Source organism: Scomber japonicus, chromosome 4, assembly GCF_027409825.1.
Source record: "Scomber japonicus isolate fScoJap1 chromosome 4, fScoJap1.pri, whole genome shotgun sequence".
NCBI lineage: Eukaryota > Metazoa > Chordata > Actinopteri > Scombriformes > Scombridae > Scomber > Scomber japonicus.
The window spans coordinates 25,924,852-25,948,988 of record NC_070581.1 but is presented as its reverse complement, the minus strand read 5'-3'; the positions used below and the strand labels follow the sequence as shown (position 1 = coordinate 25,948,988).

General features: G+C 39.0%; 3 protein-coding genes across 3 annotated transcripts in view; all 3 read left to right on the top strand.

Annotated features, from left to right (window-relative positions):
- The window catches only part of plp2b (proteolipid protein 2b), a 374,364-nt gene that overhangs the window by 173,448 nt on the left and 176,779 nt on the right, over positions 1-24,137 (top strand). The window lies entirely within an intron of this gene.
- On the top strand, positions 1,771-9,518 carry samd10a (sterile alpha motif domain containing 10a). The gene is made up of 5 exons (XM_053317756.1): positions 1,771-1,783; positions 3,554-3,735; positions 8,993-9,161; positions 9,261-9,401; positions 9,496-9,518. Exons 1-5 carry the CDS (start codon positions 1,771-1,773, stop codon positions 9,516-9,518), a joined length of 528 nt encoding a protein of 175 aa, XP_053173731.1.
- On the top strand, positions 10,067-22,937 carry uckl1a (uridine-cytidine kinase 1-like 1a). Its single transcript, XM_053317727.1, has 15 exons — positions 10,067-10,086; positions 15,081-15,268; positions 15,482-15,588; positions 17,565-17,735; positions 18,061-18,132; positions 18,292-18,481; positions 18,581-18,642; positions 19,139-19,155; positions 19,363-19,461; positions 19,551-19,644; positions 21,270-21,332; positions 21,438-21,560; positions 21,776-21,883; positions 22,153-22,309; positions 22,855-22,937. The coding sequence occupies exons 1-15, from the start codon at positions 10,067-10,069 to the stop codon at positions 22,935-22,937; spliced, it is 1,554 nt and encodes a 517-aa protein (XP_053173702.1).

Genomic DNA, 24,137 nt, shown 5'->3' with positions numbered 1-24,137 from the left:
TGAAATATAATGCAATCCTAAACAACAGCTCTGCCATAAATTCTGCTTTCACGTAGTTTTTACATTTTCAGTGCTTGCACATCAGTCAAGAGGACACTAGGTGGCGGTATAACACGTGTGGCTGTAATCTGCATTTTAACCATACTCTGTTTATAGCTAAATATTTATATTTACAGTCTAATATTATAATCCAGAAGAAGATTAATGACAATGTGTTACCTTTTATTTTAACTATTTCTGGCAGGAGAGTATTATTTTATTTCTTTTGGGGTGTCACTCAGATTACCTGTGACAACATCTGTGTCCATCATCAGTGCACAACAGAGCACCTGCACACATTCACTGATCATACAAAGCCTTGTTTAATATTTTGTGGGGTTTTATGTGCTACCTGTCCTTGATCTCTCTAATCTGCTTTCATCATCACACTTTCACCTATACTCTAGTCTTGTGCCAAAATCTGTCTCAGGACAATCATTTCCTCCTGCTTGTTCCAGTTTGATAACACAACAGCTGCAATGTCAGATTTTTTTTTTTTTTTTGACAAGGTTTTGTTTTCTGTTTTGTAGATGTCAACCAAACCATATCAAAACCAGAGCAGCCTGATCCAACACTATTAAATATTTATACATTTACAGATGAGCACTACATATTTTATTTTAGTCCAGACCCTTTAGGGGCAGTCAGCTATCCCCTGAAGCTCTACTGGGGGTTGTAGCGTGGATAAACAAAATATAGTTTGCCCTCCTTTTTTTTAGGTCTTTTGGGGACTTTTCGGGTGCAGTAAGTCGCCTTGAAGCTGATGCATCGTGGTCTGAATTTGAAAGGTTAAAAACAAGAAAATTTATTTGTTTTTCTGAATAATTATGGGTGGTTTGTGTTTATTTGAGTGCTTTTATGCTCATAAACTGCGAGACTATATATATATGTAATTATAACTCTCCATTACTGAACGACCAAAATGTGATCAATAAAGTGACTCTGTGGGGCAGGTGACAGGATCAGTGCTCTCTTCATATCTGCTCTCATGTCCTCAAGCTCCTCTGGACAAAACTCCACACAGAGGGTCCATCACAGAGAGGGCCCACTGCCCCACAGGCCTGCACAGAGCTCCCTTTCTTTAAGAAAAAGGGGCAAAGGGAATTCCTTATGGTGGATGCTGCAGTGATGAGAAGGCTTTTCATCCGGCGGTTTTCAGAGTCTCCACTGGCTGCGTTAATTATAGGGCCCGCGGCTGCACTTTGAGCTTCCTGCGCTCATGCAGGCTCTTGAGAAAAAGCCGCGTGTCTGATTCTCACGACACCAGATAGCAGAAAAGAAAAAAGGAAAAAAAGAAAAACAACACATGCAGAAAACACACGGAGACGCACATTCACGCACGCCTCACGCGCACACGCATGCATTATGTCAGAGCCAGAGGAACCAGTCAGCCAGCCGCTGGGGGACATTCCTGTCTGTCTTCAACAACTTCACCTCTCTCTCACACACAGACACACACACAGACACACACACACACCAGCAGCAGCTAATGACAGCAGCGGACGACGTGAGCTGGTTTTAAGGCATTTTCCCAGTCAGACCAGTTGAGACTTCAGAGGATGTGGAGCAGCGTCACTCCCACTGTCAGACCTCACTGAAACTTTTGTCAGTAAACACAGCGAGCAGAGGAGGAAGAGGAGGAGAGGTGGACGCAGGACTCGCAGGGACTGGGTGTCGGTCACCGGAGACGATGGGAGACTTTCACTAGATCCACAACGGAGCTGAAACACCATGGCTGTGGACGGTAGGCAGCTTGTTGCGACTTATATTTCAATATAGAAACGCTAAATGATGAAATAGTCACAGGAGGAAACTTCAATTTTCCGCTACGCATTTAGTTCGTTACTATAACCAAATACTTGCAAAACCGGTTTTCCAGGTCTGTTAATCCTCGTGTATGTCAACAAAACGACAGCTGTGCGATCATTTCCTCATAATGAAGTATTTGTATGCGGTCAGAACATGCACATAACTCCTAAAAACTCAGAATATCGATTAAAAAAAACAGAATGATAATAAATAAGCCCTAAACCACACAGCTCTTATATGTCATGTTACATCCAGTGCCTTAACATTATATGACAGGAGCTTTTTAGGGACCTGATGGTGAGTTTAAGACACAAGGGGAGGATACAGGGGTGTCTGCTGATGGACAGTGACTGGGTGCTGAAATGGACAGCGCACCAGTAGAGACCAGCATCACCAGTAACATGGTTTTACTGGTGTGGTCAGCTTTTGGCAGCCGACTGCATTGAACCCTGTTGAAGCCCTCATGTAGAATTTGCATGTTTTGTTTATTATCTTCTGCATCATTTCGGTAAAAAATGGACAATGCTGATGGACATGGGTGTAGTCTATGTGTTGCTTTTTGTGCAACTTTTTCCAAACCTTCAAATAGGAGATTTAATTCACACCAGATATGCTTCAAGTACTGCAGGCAGGCTTTTCACAGTATGTGTTGTAAGAAAGAATTTTCCTATCCGGTGCTGCGAGTTAATGAGGACTTTCTCCTCATGTTAGACGTGCAAAACTGTGAAGAAAAAGACTCAGTCTGACAAGTGGTCTTAATTATCCGTATTTAATTCAGGGAAAGGGGCATATTTATGTTTACAGCAGCAGCCCGGGGGAGTAATAACCCTGTGAAGGAGGTTTCATGCATGCATAGTCTTAAGAGTCATAGCTCAAAGAAATAAAAAATCATTGGGAAAAAAAAACTGCTGCAGAGTTTTATTCATAATAATCAGATGTTGCTGATTCGCCTTGATGATTGCAGAGCTGGGCTTTGCTCCGCTTTCATTGGGAGATGCTGAATGACAGAAAGGAGAAGCACAAAGCTAGAAATCCTAAAGACACTCTTTCATCTACTCAAACCCTGGTCCCCCCTTGACAGTCATGCTCACTGTATCCTCCTTTCAAATTCTCTTAGTCAATTTAAGATATTGAAAATGCATGTTAGGCACAAACACAGCTGCACACATAGCTTCAAACACGATGAGAAAATCCTTCCAATCTGGCACATGAATCAGTAATGACCCATGGCTTTCTGCCAGGATCTGTGCCAGTAACAGCATGTTTACTGTAGTTCCACACTTTCTTTAATCACTGGATGTTGGGAAGCCACCTGCTGTTGAGTGGGCTTGGATGTCTGCCTGCAGGCCTCCTCGTAATGATGAGAAAGTTGCTCGCCTAACAGCTTCGACATTCACCTACAAGCTCAGCACATATTAACAGTTGTATCTGAACACTGGTTTCTGGGACTTGCCCAGGAGCCTGTACAGAGAACTTTGAAAGTTATCTCGTGTCCTCTGTGTTTAAACTGAGCAGGTACGAGCAGGTACTTTATAATGAGATCACGACTAAATGACAGGATGTCCAGGTGGGTTCAACTCTGACTTTTGTTTCCTAGTCACGTTGGGTTTTTTTGGAGAGCATGTCTCATGCTGTTTTATGTTGTCAGTGGTAATAGTCAGATCCAGCTTTCTAATCTTTACACCGCCTGCTTTTATCTCGCCAGCTGCATCCAGTTTCAGTTTCTGCAGGCCAGCTGTGGAGTACAGGGCGCTGCCTGAAGACTTCAAGCACCAGCTGAGTCGACGGACAGGTGGGAACCTAACCTGGCATGACGGGCGCGGACAGAAGACAGCGGGAGGCAGAACAGTGAAGCTGCTGCAGCAGCCGGGCACAGAGGCCCTGCAGGTACTCAACACCTACATTACCGGAACATGTTGGACAGCACACCTGGCTCATGGACTGATGTGGTGTGATACACCCTGAGGTTTTCTTTTCTCCCAGAACTAATGCTGCTTAAATAGAGGACAAGGCAGGTGTTATTATATATATTTTTAATATCCAACTTAAAAAACCAAAGTCATCAATGCATTAGTCCGTCTGTCTTGATACTTTGACTGCCCCACTCTTTGAGAGACATTTAAAGCAGTTAACAAATACATTGTTTAATTTTGAATGTAATGATATCAAAAGGCTAAAACAGCTGCTTAATGTAGTTAAGAAAGAAAGAAAAACTCAATCAGGAGGAAATCGTGCATTTGTTAGGGACTATTTTCAGCTGCGTACTTCATGCTTTAGTGAGTACAGCTGCAGGTTTGTATGTGTGATGTGTGATGTGTGATTGAGTCAAAATCAACTACAGTGTGTTTTGTAGTATCTCCAAAAGCAGAGCCATCAGTTATCAGGCTCCTCTCCTGAGGAACCATCTGTCTATGTTTAAAATGAGGCTTAAAACTTTCTTTCATGATAAAGTTAGGACTGGCCAGGCTTAACTTGGAGCAGCCCGCTATCTTTGTCTCTTTATATTAAATCAAAGAGTTCTTTCTAAACCTGCTCTATGTGAAAATTGAGATAACTTTTGTTGTGTGTTTTAATACATTTTGATCAACAATGGAGGTCTACAGCAAGCATATCAGGCTTTGGATACACAGGCAATACTTGTTGGTAGGATCAGTTCATTGTGGATTTGGTGTTTTCATGGGATTTGTTGAATAAAAAGCAGCCAGCCTTTAGCTTTAAGTAATCAGATTCTTGATAAGGTAAAAGCAATATTTCTCAAACAGCGGAAGAAGCAACGAAATTGATTATTTTTGTTCACATCCTTTTGTTCCATCAATATAAAGTGACTGCTAATACTATAATGAAAATCAACAGAATTGATTGTAATATATGGAATAAGAGATCATTATAGCTATATACTAAACAACAGCAATACAATCATTGATCTTACTGCACACTGATGCAGTTTCTAGTGTTTGTACATTTTTCAGCTTTTTTTTTTGCCATTTTGAGATTTGTTTTTATCAATGAATCCGTCATCCTGCATTCCTGCCTGTCAGTCATGCAGACACAAAACAAATATTAGATTACTTAACTTAAGCACTTTTTTCTTTGTTGACTCATCAACTTGAGAGTACATGCCAATGATCCTCTCTGGTGCTCAGTAACTCTTATCTGAGATTTCTTCTCAGAAAAGTCTGAAAAGAAAGATTCATAGTCTGGGAAATGCAGCCGGTCACCATCCATTGTTGCAAATGGGCACTTTGTTAGAAGAGAATGGAAGTTGCTCTCTCCCCGGCGGGTTGGTGGGCTCTAACAGCCTTTTAGCATGGCTTTAAATAGCATAGATCCTCCAACACTCTCGCTACACTGCTGCTGCTGCTGCTGCACTGTGTGTGTTGACGAAGAGCAGAAAGAAGCAGCATTTAGTTTGATACCGAATGACTGATTTTTATGCATGCTGTGATTTCTGCTGCAGAGTAATAAAACATTATGCAAAGCCTTTTTTATAGCTCTCTTTATGAGAAGCATCATCAGATCTACTTCCAGCGAGCTATTCTGTTTCAGTTTAAATTTAATTTTTCTGTTGATATTCGTTGTGTTATCTGATAAAAAAAAAAGCATTGTCTGCTCCACAGTCAGCGTCGACAGACACAATCCATTTGTGCTGTAAACTGGCCTCATTTAAAGCCCTCGGTTACAAGTCAGAGAGCCCATGCCTTTGTCTTCACCCCATGAAAGGCTCTTTAAAAGGCGGTTATGAGCTGAGGCTAAAGCTGCAAACATAGAACTGGGCTGGGCTGATAACAGAGTTGTATACAATGCGTTGTTTGTTTGCTTCAATCCTCTTGGATGCACATAATGTAGTGGTCGCTTTATTTTTGTCTTGAGGAGCATGAATTTAATCAGTGCTGTGTGTTTGGGAGATGGGCTGCACTGAGCACATTACTCCTCTATTTTCACTTTGTCCAAAGTTCACAGCATTTCCTCATACAGTTAGATTCATGTAGTATTTTTCTCTACTGTCCACAGTCTCGTCACTGTACTATACATGCTGTTCCTGAGAAAAGCAGAAAAAAAGCAGTAAACACTCATTATAGTCTCTCTCTTTGTCACCCACAGTACAGGTAATACCTCCGTTTCTGCTGCACCTCAGTAGATGGAGAGCAACACAATACATTCTTTTGATTTTTGGTTAACCACAGGGTGTGAGTGAGTATGTTGAAATGAGATAAATTATCAACTAATCAATCACCTGAAACATAATTGGCTGTTTTGATCATTTTAATAACAAAGAAGGTCAAACATTGTTTCTAAATTGTGAGGAATTCTTGCTTTTCTTTCTCCTATTTGATAGTAAATTGAGTAATTTGAGAGGTTTGGACTCTTGGTTTGACAAAACAACAACTTGCATATGTTACATTGGGCTTAAGGAGCTCTTGATCAACATTTTTCACTATTTCAAAACGATTAAATGACAAAATAAGCAGGAAATATATTGATGGTGAAGATAATTGTTATTCGGAGCCCAGGAAATGGTCACATGTTGGTGTTTTGGGCAACTGCCTGTTGTCACATTCATAAAACAATTAATTTTGATGAACTGAGGAAAGCATCTCAGATATGTTAGCAGCATTATCATGATTTTAAATGTCCAATATAGTAATACCGATAATAGGAAGTACCTGTCCTTTGTGGTGGAATTCAAAGTCGTTATGGCAACAGGACAGAATTTTAAGCAGCACCTATGAGTGAAGCTGTAATGCTAAATGTTAGAGTTGAGATGTGAAGTGAGAAATACTAAAAAAAAAAGGAAAGGAGAAAAAAAACATCAAGAAATAAGAGCATGCTGTGCCACGTTAAAAGGGGGAAGTCAAATCAAAAGAACGGAAACCCAGTGCTGCTCCTCGTGTGTGGAGCAGGAAGTGTGAAGATAAAAACAAAAAAAGTTTTGGCAAAATTTAAAGAACTTTGTTGGATTGAAGACGAGTCAAGAAGCAGAAAAATACTTAATTTAGTCTGGAGGGAAACCAGCCGTACGTCGTTACTCTAAATGAGACTTCATCAGGGAACAAAATGAGCTGGATTTATACAGTATTTAACTTGTAAGAGAACATGGATGAGTTTTTGTGGTAAAGAGTGACTCAACATGTTAGATTTTATGTAAAGCTGACATGAGCGGTCAATGAATCAATTAGCTGATTGATAGAAAATTCACCATCGACCATTTTGATTATTAATTAACAAAATTAAAGTAATTTATTAAGCAAAAATGAACTGGTTTCAACTTGTCCAAAGTGACCATGCTGTCTTTCTCTGTTTTGTGTCATTATAAAGTGAATGTCTCTTTTGGACTGTTTCAGTTTTCACAACTTTCTAATGTTCTGTAGATGAATGATTCACTGATTAACAGAAAAAAATGCTGATGATAATCCTATCTTAATCTATCCATAACTTTGAGCCACACAAGAATGTAATTTCCGTTGTTTGTGTCCCTTATCAGATCACAATAGATATCGAGTTTTAAGATATTTAATAGATGACAAAAAGAATTGACGCAAAGCAGAACTTTATCTTCAGCAGATGAAGTCATCTACATATTTGGACACATTAAGCAGACCTCCAGCACAAACTTTGCCCCAATGACACTTAAATATTAACCAGCTTTTTTTTCTCCGAGCTACTCCTCTTTCCTGCACCAAAAAAAAAAAAAATCTGAGTTGGAGAAATGCTGAACTTGCTGAATTTTTTAAACCGATTGACTGATCAAAGGCCCAGTTTGATTAGTCCTCCACAGTTTTACATCCAGTACATCTATAAGATTAAAGAGCTGGATCTCATGATTACACTGGCCTACATGCTCCGTTGCCTGTTCTGTTACTTTTACAGGAGCTGCTGCATGTTCGCTGATCCTTCAGACAACTCACAGGCTCACGTCTACATAGAGCGTTTGATCTGCGAGCACATATGATCAGGATCATCCGTGTGTGATTAGCAGGCTGATCTTGTCAGTTCCTCATGTTTACGCCTTTGTATGTATGTATGTATGTATGTATGTATGTATGTGTGTCTTTATCTCAGCAAGTGTTTGATACAAAATGTTCAGCATATATATATATTTTTTTTAACTAAGCAGCTGTTTAAAGATCACACATTATGCTCAGTGAAGAAAAGCCACGTCTGTTAGCGGATCTGAAAAACATCCATAAACACGCTTCAAAAACATCAAAGGGGAGTCAAACAGGACAAAAAGCAGCTTTGAAGGAATAGTTTGACATTACAATAACACGAGATAAAAAAGCATCGTATGTCAGGATTTCTCAGGAGTTACATGTTGCTGGTAGATGATGTGTGACTTCATGAGAGATATGCCTGAGGTAGGTTGAGCTCAGTACTCCACAGAAATGTAGTTAATTTAAATTAATAGGTCCCATCTGTGAACATGTTGGTCTTCTATGAAGTGTGTAATAAGTGGACATAATGTATTTTACAGTGCTAAACTCACCATAACGTTGTGGATCTTTTATATTATGTTTGGTTTTAGCCAACTGTGATACCAAACTTATTAAGATAAGATGAGATCAGATATTCCTTTATTAATCCTACAGTGGGGAAATTTGAATTATTGCAGCAAAAAAATATATATAGATACCCAAGTTTGATATTGTTATTGCTCAGTTATTGCTCAGGTTTTAAAGTTTAAAAAAATCTATCTATCCATCTATCTATCCATCTAGTACTTCAGCATGATGGAACTGAAATAATAGTTCAACCTTAACAGTTATGTACGTAATGAAGTAAGTGCAGTTTGTAATATTGTCCAGGTCAGGGGTGTGTGAGGTTAACTGGGAATTATTAGCACAACACCTAGCTAAGAAATAGTCATGCCTATAAACACTTTTAAACTAATTAGATCAAGAAAAATAAGATGTAAAATGGTCATTCTTGAGCTTTAGAGGTGCTGGTAGGTAGATTGTGTTACCTTTTGGAGCCAGGCTAGCTGTTTCCCCCTGTTTCTAGTGTTTGTGCTAAGCTAGGCTAACTGCTCCAGCTTTATATTTACCCTACAAACATTCATCTTCTCATTTAATGTTCTACAAAAGAGTGAATAAATGTATTTCCTTTAATACATATCCATCTTCTCTGTGTTTATGTTTGGCTGCAGTATCATTCCACCGACAGTTACGGGATATATCACACCAGCCCGACACAGCCCAGCTTGATCCGGCCCGTCGTGCTCTGGTCTCAACAAGATGTTTGTAAATGGCTGAAGAAGCACTGTCCGCACAACTATCTAACCTACGTAGAGGCGTTCTCGCATCACGCCATCACAGGTAACACTGCAAAAATAACCACAAGATATTTTAATGGAACATGGATTAATATAAAAATACCCACATTTATTTTTTTAATGCTCTGCTTTTAACTTCAAGGTCGGGCGTTGCTGCGTCTGAATGGGGAGAAGCTGGAGAGGATGGGACTCGTGCAGGAGACGCTTCGGCAGGAGCTGCTGCAACAGGTGCTGCAGCTTCAGGTTCAGGAGGAAGGACGCAACCTACAGCTACTGAGCAGAGGTGAGGGTGTGTGAGCGTTTTGTTTTATCACCACTTCAGTCTCAAACCTTGCCTTTTTAAACATTTAAAATATTTATCTGCCTTCCTTTCACAGGTTCCTTTGGGAGGATATCATAACCAGGTTGTTGGAAGATGTGGACGAAGGGAAATCGTTGGATTTATGATTTTAAAAAACTCAAATGTGAATCAGATACGTGGGATAAATGCGACAAACAGTGGAGCACTATCTTGGATTGTGTTGCTACGTGGAAGATGGCAGCTTTTCATTCCCTATCTGCACGATAAACAGACAATGAACTGTGATGAAAAAGCATCATGACAATCTGTTTTGTCAATTTATTGCTCTATTCTGTGATTTCTGGTCATATCTATTCCTCTCTTAAACTCTCTGCCTCTTTCTGTCTCTCTCTAAAACTCTTTTTTTTAATGTAAAAAGGACAAATAAATAAATAAATAAAAATATACATATAATAGTGCATCTCTTGCTTAAAAGCCAGAAATGTGAAAGCTATCCCGGAAACTGAGGCTGCAGTGGACACGTGATTATAAACTACATTACCCATAATCCCTCGGTGCGGTTAAGAAAGAACCCATCCATGGCTTTAACCAGCCGATGCCGGCTCCGAGGTCGCAGGATCCCCATGGAAACGGAGTGCGGGACAATAATGTCATCCCGCTCGGACAGGTACATGAAAATATGAGTATTTTTTTTACCTGTGCTTGAATTACCGAAATTATTCCTGTGGTTTTTACATTTTTTTTATTTTTTTTCTTATGTAGTCCGCAGTAGCGTCCTGCTTCTGTAATAACCACACTGACTCCCCCCCTCTCTTCTCTCCTGCTCGTCCAAACAGAGCGAGTAAATGGTGATACTATTAAATTTTTAAAAAACAAAAAAAACCTGTTTGTCAGTGGATTAAGTTATTTGCACAGTGTAGTAGCAGGATAGTAGAAGTAGGTTAATTAAATCTGTTGAAACACGAAGCTGTCCAGAAGTAGGAGAGCTGCATGCTGACACAGTTGTGCGTCACCGGCTGCTTACTGAGAAACCACTAGAATATCCCTATAATAATATATAAGACACAGATGTAGGTTATTAATGGGGTTTTTTAGTTTTTAGTGTGGCTCACATAAATAGGCTAGTGAAGATAGTTTTGTCACCTTGTATTTATTTTCAATATAATTAGATTTTTTTTAATGATGTAATAGTATTTGCTAGTAACCTTCAAAATGTATTAAAGGACCTTTTTTGTTTAAAATAAACCAACTATACCCATTATAACCTGTTAAACATAATATCAGCCAGTCTGTGTAGCTGCAGATGTGCAGTAGTGATCTTTTACTCAAATACTTTAGTTGGAAAAAATATTTTAGTAAAGTAAAAGAGGCAATAGTACGCTTTAAAAACGCTAAATTGCACGTAAAAAGTCATATGCTAATACATAAATGTGCGTTGAGTATCAAAAGTAAAAGCACTCATTGGTTTATTTTTTATTATTTTTACATTATTATATTACTGGATCATTATTCTCTGTATTAACTGTTACAGTATGCATTACTTTAAATTTGTAGTTGATTTAGGTGGAGCTTATTTAAATTATTTCACATTTTTCAATACTGTAGGGATCGATTAAGTCTATAATGACTCATCAAATGTTTTGTGCTCAAAATCTTATCCTGCAAAGTCATTTTTATAGCTGTCAGATGAATGTAGTGGAGTAAAAAGTACAATAATAATAATCTACTAGGTTGAAAGAACAAAGTAGCAGCTAATAGAAGTACTCAAAATTACTCAAAAAGTGCTTCTACAATGTCCACATTATAATTTTATTTTATTGCACATCTCTCCTGGAGGAAAGATATCTTGTCTGTTGCTCTCCCTGAGGTTTCCTGCTTTTCCCTTGTTAAAGGGTTTTTTGGGAGTTGTTTCTTATCTGAAGTGAGCATGTCAGGATAGAGGATGTGTTGTTCTCTATAGATTGTAAAGTCCCTTGAGGTAAATTAATGATTTTTGGCCCTACAGATAAAAACCGACTAGACTTGAGGAGAAAATTGAGCAGCCATTAGTGTTGTGGCTATGAAGGCCATGTAGGTAAAAGCATTTCACTCAGTTCACACAAGCAAAGAAAATGTCTACAATGGAGCCTTCTGAGGGCAAGAAAAGACTGTTCTTACAAAGGCTGAAAGGATTTGTCGATTCCTCGTTAAGTCGTGTTTTTCAAGGGACAATGCTAAATATTTGGTGGTGCCAGCTTCGCCATTGTGAGGATTTTCTTGCTTTTCTGTGTTATATAACTGTAAACTGATTATCTTTGAGTTTTTGGATTGTTGGTCAGACACAACAAAACATCTCAAGACTTCATTTAGAAAACTAAGATGGGCATTTTTCACCTTTTTCCCCAGATGATATATATTGTTCAACGTGACTTTTAGGGTTGTAAACATACATGAGTGCGGCCTTGTGACTCTTGTGTCAAACAGATCAAGAGGAAGGATCAGCACAAGACGTTCCCCATCCCGTCCTGTGTTTACTTACAGGTGCCTCTATTAATACCAGCCAAGCAGCTCTTCACTGCCAGTGTTACAGTGATCCTCTTAGTCTCTGTCACACACAGGAAGAGTTGCACAGAGAGAAACGAGGACACACAGACAGTCACAGATGATCATTTCAGCTGCACGGAGAAAGACGTGTGCATGAATGGAGTAAAAACAGACCAGAAACAGACGTATAATTTACACACTTTTCCAGCCTTTAGTCAGTTACTCCATTGAGGGGCCTGTCGTTGTCTGTTTTGTGGAGGTTGCCAGGGTGACAGGCGACCTGGAGGGTAGAAAGTTGTCGTTTGAAGCAGATATGACTCTGCTGGACTGCACCGGAGCCCGAATCTCTGGGTGTTGGTCCCTGAGGTCTGACCGCAGGTAAGATATGACTACAATGTTTGTGCTGGGGGTTTTTTTTTATCTCCAAGCCGGCAGGGCACCAGGTTTTCCCCACACTCACAAAGAGCACAAACACATCGTGCAATGTTGTGTGTATGTGAGCTATAAATAGTCTCGACGGGGGTTGACGAGAGGTCAGGGGAAGTGCAGGATCTAGGTTAGTTTACAGGGATTTTGGTGCAATAGTGGTTTTATTTGTGCTCAGTCTCAGAGGGTTGCCTGTAGTGTGTCATTACTGAACAGGCATCTGAAACATTCATTAGTCTGGAATTGCAAGAGTCCTCAAAGACTGTGACGCAAAAGCTACACTGACTTTTTAATGTTCCATAGTAAACAGTAGTGTGGGAGCCTAATCTTAATCACAGTGATCCAGGCTGTGATGTGCTGGTTAAAGTATTAAACAGCAAGGTAACACCGTCTAGATTACATTACAAACCAATGATAACATTAGAAAACCTCAGAGCTCTGTTTCGTTTGGTCATTTGGTTTCACACTTACACAACAAACATAACAATGTGTTTGTGTAACTGCCCAGAAATATTTTCTTCTTGCACCACAGGTTTTGGTGTACATGCAATTACGTCTTCATGCTTTGTTGTTCACTGCGCTGTCGTATGTTGAGTACTTTTCTTTTTTCTTGCTCATTATGAAATGTCTTTTCTTTTCTTACATACATAAATAAGACAAAGAGTCTACACCCACGCTTGTGGCTGCGTGAGGCTGAAATGCTCATTAAGAAAACCAAACTAATCCTTATTAGTGTTTTATCTATAGCAGTACAGCAGTAAAACTTGGACAACTATGGAAATAAGTCAAGGACAAACATTTTATTATATTTTTTCGCAAATATGTTCAAATGTTGTCAAGCCACAGACGAACTGTTAGATTAACAAAGATATAAAAAACGAACTACAGGGATGTAAGAAGATACTCTGGCACCAGAATTGGTTCTGGCTCCAGCACTGGTCCATGGTTGGCACTGACCAAACCTGGTGTGAGTGGAGTGTCCGCTAGCTGTGGAGAACGGACTATTCTATGTGCATGAAGCTTATGTGATGTTGTCAAGCATCATCGCTGCTGTTAGAGCTGTGGATTTACACCAGACCCAAGGCCTCAGTTCTTACACCTTATCAGATCAACATCCAGACTCAACCATCCTGATCCATGGTAGCTTGTGGCGGAAGGAGCTATTCAGGCACAGCAACCTCACAACCCCCGCCTAGACCTGGCAAACCAATATGCAGTTCTGCCAAAAGGTTGTACCTGGATGCAACTCCTTCTGATACTGCCGTCTCCCCTCCAACACCTGTGGATGTTGCTCGGTAGATTCCTAGCATCAGAAAACAACAAACAACCCCTTCCAGTGATCAAGTCCTTCTCTGCCAGCGCTGAATGAGGTGATCAGGAAAATCTCTGGAGGTCTCATTCATCCGGAGACAACACTGTCAATGATTCCATAACTAGGAATATGTGTTTCTTTAATGCCGTCACACTCTGTTTCCCCGCTGCCTCTAACAAAAAAGCTCCAGGGTTTACTGCCATCACTCCCCTCCTCCATTAAAAGAGTAATAGTCCATGTGGGAACAAATGACACAGTTCTCCACTGGTCCGAGTTGGCCAAATTTGATTTAACCATCTTTTTGATTTCCTGAAGTATTGTGGAAAGGCTGTTTTTTTTATCTCAGGTCCCATTCCCACAGTAGGCCACGTTACTGGTCATTAGCCTTCACAACTGGCTAGAGTCTACTTATAGGGCTCATGATGTGGATTTTATTGACACATTTAATATGTTTTGAGACCTTTAAAAGAGATTGAATTCAACTAAACAAACTGGGCTCATAAATGCTGGCTGATAACATACATCACGCAGTATACACCAAACATCCCCCCAAAATCTCCCTCAATGCTTCATCTTTATATCACTAGTAGGTCACTTAGGTCTTCTGATCAGGGTTTACTGGTTGTCCCACGCCCTTAACTGAAACAAACAAAAGGCGATCGTGCCTTTGCAGCAGTGGCTCAGACAGTGTGGAACGCTCTTCCTATTCAGATATGATCTGCAGTCTGTGTTGATGCCTATAAAAAGCAGCTGGCTCATTTATTCAAACTGGCCTTTATCTCATATCATGTCTGGTATTTGTTTTTAAGGTGTGTCGTTGTTGCTTATGTGTTATTGTTTGGGTTTCATTTTTACTATTTGTGTGGTCTTATCTTTTTTTAAATTCTACTCTTGTGAAGCACTTTGTGACCTTGCGCTGTGGAAAACCTTGAATGTTGGCACCAAATTTCATGGTAATCCACCCAGCAGTAGACACTTAAATCTGAAGTGGCACCAGAGGAAAATTCCTAATCCTACAAGTCCTAAAAGTAATCCTCTGGAGACCACGAATGTCTGGATTAAATTTCATGGCAATCTATTTAATAGTTGTTGAGATATTTTAATCTATTTCAACAAGAGTAACGGACATACTAAACAACATACTATAGCATACTAAATCTTTGCAAAAGGTCTACACATGTTGTATATTACCTGGACTCCATATAGAAAATACATATATCTGTGTTATGATACTGTATAAACGTATAGAAAAAGAACATTTTACCACATTTCAGATTTTTAGGTGATTCTCAACATGAAGTTTTATGAGATTTATGTGAAAGAGGAATTTCATCAAGCTTTGGTGTGAAGTTGATGGTGTGTTCAGGCTGTAACCTGCCCTTCTGTGTGCTGTTTTGCAGTGGGAGTGGGGAGGACTCGTTGGACCGGCTCCTGCCCCCCACCGGGGCCCCTCGCAGAAAGAGTGCTACCTCTCTCAGTAAAACTGAGCCTCCATTGCTCCGCACAGGCACACGCACCATCTACACCGCTGGCCGACCTCCCTGGTATGACGAGCACGGAGCACAGTCAAAAGAGGCCTTTGTCATTGGTATGACGCTCACTGATGATGTATTTACTCCGCTTGACTGTTTTTCCACGTTTGCTACCTTGGTGCCAAGTTGTGGCATTGAGCTGCAGAACCTGTCCTTTTGTCCCGTTCCGTATTATTATACACATAAACACATGCATACTGCCAGACAACATTAGACACACTCTAAAAAACACACATAATGGGCCATTGATATGCTGTGTGGATCTGCAGGGTTGTGTGGGGGCAGCGCCTCAGGGAAGACCACCGTGGCCAATAAGATCATTGAGGCTCTGGATGTGCCGTGGGTTGTGCTGTTGTCTATGGATTCTTTCTACAAGGTGAGAGATTCATGCATTTTAGTCATTTTTGTCTTATTTTATTTGGTTGTTACTGATTATCTGTGGGTTCATTGTAGGAAGAAATGATCATCTTTAGGATGAAATGTTTTGTTAGTCTTGACAACATGATTTGTTATCACAACACTACAAAATAATCATTATTCTGCCGTCACAGTTTTGAGTGTTGTGGTAACACTTTAAATTACAGTGTTGATATTTTGTACATTTGGAGCACAAATGAGGTTTAGGTTGTAGTTTATGAAGTATAGGGATTAAGGTGTGACACATTTGTATTAAGGAGGGACCTAGACATAAATTACAACAAATAAACAAATTAAATGCAAGATTCAAAATTCATTATAAGCCAACAGTCCATAAATAAAGACATTTATATACACTGACAAGTGAATTCTGCCAAAAACAGATCCAGTGACTGCAACGATGCCTCTGTCCTTTCTTTGAGAAACAAGTACTTACAACTTGTGTTTGCAGAGTTTAGATTTTATTTTCTGTAACAGTTCTTTAATATCAGCAGGAAAATTAACAATTGTGTTTTCATTTGTCAATCTGATCGCTAATCGTATTCATTCATGTTGTCCAATAAATCTTAATTAAGTCTATTTGGGAGTTCAGCTCCATTAACCATTTATGATATGATGAAATGACAGGACATACAGTAGAAGCTGGTCTAGTTTTTTCTCTAACATCAGTAATGATCATGAGATGAATCTGACATTGGACCCCAAAACTTCATTACTATACCCTAAAAATGTGTCTTTTAAAAACACTTTATAACTGTCACTATGAACAAAGATCAACTGTTCTTTCCATGCTAAATGTTTTATTTCCCAGCAACAATAATCTACATCATATTAATAAAAATAATTACTGTACAGAAAAATAATGAAAAATCCCCATCACATCTTCATAGAGCTCATTTTGATGCCCAAATTTCCTGTTTGGCACAAAAACACAAAGCTGGTTCGATTTTTTGTGACAGGAAACCAATGAACATTTTTATATGAGCAGTGGGAACCAATTAATTTTGGCCTTTTCTTTTATTTACCAAAAAAAAAAAAAAAGACAATTAATTGATTATCAAAGTACTTTCTGAATTTTAACCACTAATATCAGGCGTGCCAAAAAGCTTCGGTTCCTTCGAGGCTCCGTTGAGAGGAGATTTAAATCTGCTGATGGCAAATGCTTTTTTAAGAATAAGGCTGTCTAAATATTTACTTTGATCAATTATTTACATGTTTTTGTTTTTGTTCAAGTGTCTTTTTTATGAGTCGTCTCCACCTACTGAACGGTATGTTCCAGGTGTCGAGTCGATTCAACAGGAAGCTTCATCATGTCAGTTAGACGTTTGAATTCATGACCTGATGTTCGGGTCCTCTGATGAATTCACTAAATATAGAAATGTTTCAGAAATGCAGTTTTACTCATGTAATCAACATACAGCCAGAACATTTGAACTTGATACTTCAGGTGTTTCATCTTTAGTGAAAGTGTGAAACATAACAGCTCCTCGCAGTCCTGTATTGCTGTCAACTATTTGGTCCGAGTCTTCCAGTTTTGTTTTGTTTTTAGAGAAAGGTTCATCAATATTTTAGTATGTGCGTGTTACTGGAATGTTTTCAGAACAGTTTTATTATGATCTTATCTATAATGTCATATGGAAATCTTTCATTTAAGTTCTTGATTAAGATCGATTACTCAGGAAATTAGTCCACAGCCACACTTAACATAAAACATATCTGTAATCATACACAGGAAATCTAAAAATAATGACTAAAATACTAAAAAAACTAAAATATATGTAATAAATATGTAAAAAATGGAAAGCTTCAACTCAAAAATTGCATAGAAAACTATTACCACTGACATTTGATAAACATGTTCTTCCACCTTTGTCCTTAAAAAAATACTCATAATGTTTCTGTTATTTTTACATTATTTCTGTTTGTTTTTCACAGGTTTTATCTCCTGAGGAGCAAAACTTGGCAGCAAGCAACGACTACAACTTCGATCATCCGGGGGCATTTGACTTTGAGCTGCTGGTTGCCACTGTGAGAAAGCTGAAGCAGGGCAAGAGTGTGAAGATCCCAGTGTATGATTTCACCACACATGGAAGACAGAAAGACTGGGTGAGCTGGGTTTGCATCACAGCATGCAGCCTCATTTCTGAAGACTTCTCTTCAATGTGGATTCTCTCAAAGATTGTAACTTCTTAATGTTTAAATATACATCCTTTCATATTGCAAAGAAGAAAGAACATTCAGTTTTTCTCTTTGTTAATTTTTCAAAGCTGAAAAATATATTATAGAGTTAAATAAAACATTATTTTTTTAAGACAATGTTTCTCAGTGACATTCTGCAGCTTTAATCTTGTAAACACTGAACTGACTGTTCTCGAAGCAGCTTTGACTGCTTTCTGCTTTGAAGACTTCGTTTTCTCTCCTCTTTATGCAGAAGAATGTGTATGGTGCCAGTGTAATCATATTTGAGGGAATTATGTCTTTCGCAGACAAAGAGCTTCTTCAGGTAAAGCCATACGTTTTCCTTTTGAATTTTCTTTTTGAATTTTTGAATTTGTGAGTGTGAAAGAAAGTAAATTAATCATCTTCAGGTTGTTTGAGCAGCTGCTATGCTGAAGTGAATATTATTGAACCGTTCAGGTGTGTTTGCTGTCTCCACCTGCAGCTCCTGGATATGAAAATCTTTGTGGACACAGACTCAGACATTCGGCTGGTCCGCCGGCTCCGCAGGGACATCACAGAGCGAGGACGGGACATTGAAGGCGTCATCAAGCAATACAACAAGTTTGTGAAGCCAGCCTTCGAGCAGTACATTGAGCCGGCCATGAGAATGGCTGATATTGTCGTGCCGAGAGGTGAGACAGGCGGACTTTTGGCATTTTGATCAATCAATGAAGATATACCATCAACATACTCCAACTGTACCGCTCGGTTCATGCTTTTCTCTTTTGAAGGTGGTGGCAACATGGTGGCCATTGATCTGATAGTCCAGCACGTTCACAGCCAGCTGGAAGAGGTGAGGGCCAAAACACTGATGGTACATTAGAGGGTGGCGCCACCATGTGTCAGAAAGCTGCAACATACAGACACAAAGAGACTTAACTGTTTGTACATGATTTCAATTAAATCAGAGCATCTCAGTTGCCCACTTTCAGACTTTTATCCCTCTGATTTAAAGGATGAGTCTGGTTTTTCTTTATATTTTTCTTATTGTCAACAAACTACATGAAAGAAGACATCCCCAAAAAATGCATGATTTATTCCTGTTTTTGTAATAATCGATCAAAATTAGACTATATATTTGTGACCATTTTAAAATATTTAAGTCCTCAGCTACTGTAGATTGGATGGGTTGAGTCAGAGAGAGTAGGAAAGTCAGAAAGTATTAAGAGACACATTGAGGTTTTGGTCTTTTCATAGGATTTGCTGCCAAAAAAAGAAATACATCCTCATCCTTTAAGATACTTTTTCTTCTCACTATCTGTATTTTCTCTTACCTTCTCTTCATGCAGCGTGAGCTCAGTGTCAGGTATGCTGATGTGTGTTTTGACTTCACTTTCTCTGGTTTTGCTCAGCTTATTGTGATTGGAAATGTATCAGTGCTCTGTACAGCCTGTCTCTGGTCTGTGTGAAGTGTGTGAAGTGAAGGTTAAGTGAAGCTGAACTTTCTACTGTCTCAAAGTCAGAAAAACACAGTAAAACATTTTGACCCGACCGACCTGTCCTTTGTCCTCAGGGCGCTCCTGGCTTCCGCCCAGCAGACACAGCCGCTGCCCCAGACGCTCAGTGTGTTGGAGAGTACTCCGCAGGTCAGAGGCCTCCACACCATCATCAGGTACTGAACTGCGCTCATGTTCACCTCTTTGTCTTCACCACAGTGCAAACAATATGACTTCTTAAATCATTTCCTTTTCTTTAATGCAGGGATAAAGAAACCAGTCGGGATGAATTCATCTTCTACTCAAAGAGATTAATGCGGCTTCTCATTGAACACGCGCTAACATTTCTACCATCTCAGGTGGGTGGACTTTAACTACTTAGTGGATATTAAAGTGGCTATAATCAATAATCTTAATTGGATGTGAAAGGTGTGATTCATAGTTATGAACTCACAGCACAATAATCACCCAGCTCTGCAGTTCTCTTGCTGCAGACCAATCAGGACCAATCGGCTCTGTGGAGATAAAACTCCACAGAGCCGATTGGTCCTGATTGGTCCGCAGCTTTACTGTTTGGTTTTTGGTTGCTGCAGACAACATTTTTTCAATGAAAAAGCTCTAAAAACCGACTGTACACTTCCTTCCCGCCACTAAAGAGCAAAATTAACAAGAAACTGAACAAGACAGCATTTAGCAGCTAAATTTCCACCTTAATGGAGGAGACCAAAACAGAGCTAAACAGAGAGTGACTATTGGACTTTGTTAATTATGCTTCATATTAGCTGTAAACACACAACTCTTTGTTTCAACATATGAACTTAGAAGTTTATAATAGTTTAGTGTTGTGTTACAGCTTGTTTCTGCTGCCCCCAAAAGGCCAAAAAAACAGCTATTGCAGATTTATCCAAAAGACCACTGCAGTGATGCTGCAATTATTAGACCATTAAATATAAATCATTTACCGTATTTTCTTTAAATACCAACCATATGTTGTTGTATATTTATATACTATCTTTTTATGCAGCCATCCATCAAATATCCTGTTATAAGTTTTAATAAGATTTCAAGATAATGCTGATAAGTTTGAAAATCAACATGGAGAAACATGAAATTTAATAATAAATTAAACCATGATTACTTTTATAATTATGGTCACAGTTGTTGTCACATGATCATAAAAATAAAACCAGACTCCAGCTCTTCCCCTCCAGCTGCCAAACCACACTTCACTCTTCACATCTTCATGTTTTCACAATATTCATGTTTCTGTTTTATCTCTCAACATTAAAAAAAAAAGTAATTCAATAAAACTTTACTTATCTCTGTAAGAACAATTACACACAGTTGATAGATAAATCAGAAAAACAATTACAAAGCTAAAAACAATGAAAGGCTTTAAGTTTTAAAATAACTAGGTGTTGAATTGCTAAACATAGCTCAGCTATTAATCAGCAAGCTCTCAAATGTCAGTTGTCGTTTTAATGTATCAACAAAGCAGAATTATGAAAACAGGTAAAACAGCTCTCAGCGTCTATCTGTCAAAAGATAAAGATTGATGCTCATTGTGAAGGCTCACATGTGGTGTCTCAAGCAAAGTTCAAGTCTCTGCCAGTTGATTTTCATACCAAAAACCACCGTTGTGCCTGGAAGGTATCACATAAACAATCCTTTGGAGGATGGTTGGTGTTAAAGTTAAGTATACATCATTTATAGTGAATGAACTGAAGCAAACAAACCATCATCTTTTATGGTGAATTGTGTTGCAGTAATAAAATATTAAAGATGAAGGGAAATAATTTCTACAGTACAGACTCTGCACATATCTCACATAAACACAAGACATACTGGGACACATCTATACAAAAACATGCACAGTTACATCAACGTTTTGGCACTTTTTGTTGTCAGTATGTGTGGAGGTAGTGTGTTTGTATAATAAAATCTCTTTAAAAAACTAACTGTGTTCTTCTGTATTTTATAACAGCCATGTATAGTTCAGACTCCACAGGGCCAAGAGTACGAAGGCCGCACTAACAACGGGAAAGGGGTGAGCGATGTTCTTCTTTCACAAGGTCTTGTTAACTTCCAGTCGAGTGTGTCCTCTGTCCTCTGTTTCTGTCATCACACTTGCTCCGCTGCCTCGTCTCCACAGATCACCGGTGTGTCGGTCCTGCGGGCAGGAGAGACCATGGAGCCCGCCCTGAGGGCCGTGTGCAAGGACGTACGCATCGGCAAGATCCTAATCCAGACCAACCTGGACTCAGGCGAACCAGAGGTAGATAAACTGAGTATCTGTCCATCATCAATGTCTTCAAGATGCTCGTGTGTGCTGCATTTTTGACATTGTCGGGTTTTGTCTGAAAAATCACATCAAACAAAAGATGAAAATGTTTTGATTGTTTTTTTCCACATGATGTGTGTCTCCCTGGTAACTACCCTTCCTGCTTTCGTAACCATGGTAACCTGTCTCCTCCTCTCCGGCTTCGCCAGCTGCATTACCTGCGTCTGCCCAAAGACATCAGTGAAGATCATGTCATCCTAATGGACAGCACGGTCTCTACCGGCGCTGCTGCCATGATGGCAGTCCGAGTCCTATTGGTGGGTGGAGATTAGCGTCATTATTCCTCAGTGAGACATCAGTAGAAACCCTCTCATCTTGGTCAGTCACATGTGCTTTAGTGCTCATCAATATGGTTATTGATCTGAGGGTGTGTTTTTTCTAGCTGAGGTTAGATTAGAAATGTGTCTGCTAAGAGAAAAATGTCAAATGATCACTTCTCTTGCGTTCCACTTACTTATCAATTATCCTTCTGGTGACAATGAAGTAGCCATTGACAACCGTTGCTGTGATGTGTGAATTTGAGCAGGATCATGAGGTGCAGGAGGATAGGATTGTGCTGGTATCGCTGTTGATGGCCGAGCTCGGCGTGCACTCTGTGGCATACGCCTTCCCGAAGGTCAAAATCATCACCACCGCTGTGGACAAGAGCCTGGACGATTTATTACATGTAATCCCTGGTATCGGTAAGTAATTACATTTCTTCAGTCTTTCTGTAGCTGTAGAGTGAACTAGTGTGAGTCACTCGTTTTGTCTGAAGTTGAACTTTTTTTTTGCCTGATTTGTGTCATTTTGTTTGATACGTGTCATCCTGAGAAGGATTATTGTTATAACTTTTCAGCATATAAGCCTTTTTAAGTGATTTTAGTATTATGCAGGAAATGAAGGTGTCCACAGTTTTTGCAGGAGATGAAAGAAAATAAACATCTGTGTTTCAAGCTGACAGAACATTTAATTTCATGTATCAGCAGATTCTAATTTTATGGTTGTCACTTTACATATAAAGTGAACGCTGCTCTCCATCATCACTGTAACATAAGTAAATAACACAAGTCTATCTGTAAATATAAATAATTACATAATTAAACATTAATTGCTAACATATTAAAATGTTTTATGTTACACCACTTAGGTCTGTTAGGTGTGAAACAATCACAGAAATCTGTCATAATGTCAGATAACCATCACTGAGTTTTCATTTCTAACTCAGTCCACTGTTTTGTGTTTTCAGGGGACTTCGGGGATCGCTACTTTGGGACGGACGGATCCGATGGCTGGAGTGAGGACGAGGACCAGGACCAGCCGTCATACTGACACAAACATCTGTGTGAGCCTCTGTGTGACAGAAACAACAAAAACTACTTGAAAACTTCTGTTATTGTGTGTCCTCTTCTTCAGGCCAAGACCAGCAAAAATAATTTGTTATATTCACTTTTTGTGTACTGTACATGATATTTTGTACTCTTATGCAACAGATGAATCTGGGTTGTGCCGTATGCATGAAGGGTATCTGGTAAAAGGTCACTTTGAGACAGAGGTAAAGCAGTGCCATTACCGTTCAGGTAAAATAATGCAAAAACAGTATGCAAGAGATTATTTTGCACCCACTATTCTTAAATCCACCACTTTATTTTTCAAGTCTTTCCTGTGTTGCACCATTAAAACTTGTGTGAGGACTTCAGTAATGAGTAAATCTGCTAACGAACATCTGCAGCGCTGTCCAATCAAAAATAATCAACAGTTAAAACAGGAAGTTACTGTAGCTCAAAAATGCTGCAGTGCTTTCAGAAACACCCAATTCAAGGGCCAAATTATACATTTAACTTAACTGCCAATCCTTTGTAAATGTAGACGTGACTTTATTTCATTTATTTATATTATATATTGTTTTATTTTATATATTTATATGCATACAAGGACACATGAGTGTGTTTCAGAGGGAAGACTATTACTGTAAAATTGATCAGGAAATATTTTATTTGAGTTATTCTGTGTTCATTTTGTGAAACTTAATATAAGATCTTCACAGTTCACTTGGTTACTAAGCAACACTTTGATCGTGTCCAGTCGAACGTGGCGAGCAAAACCTGCTAACTCTTCATTAAGAATTGAATGTTACTTTTATCATTTTGTTACTTTAGCTGCAGTCCGACTGGCATTTACTTTGTGCAATATTTAATTACATCTCATCTCTATGTGTGATCCAACCTGTTTTGATTTTGTGATTCATAAATCTCCACTTAGTAAACACATAATAATTATAAATTATAGCTCCAGTTTGCACCTCTCAAGTAAGCATCAGATTTTTCAGTATGGATAAATAAATAAATAAATCTTTAAAAATAAGTTTGTTAACCAACACTATTTCCAGCGTTCCTAAAAAAAACTCTTCTAACTATTTGAATGAAAAAAATATTACACCCATATAATAATATTGAAATTTAACATCAATTAATACTATTAAAATGCAAACTTACATTTTGGGTTTACATTGTACAGCCTGAGAAAGGAGAA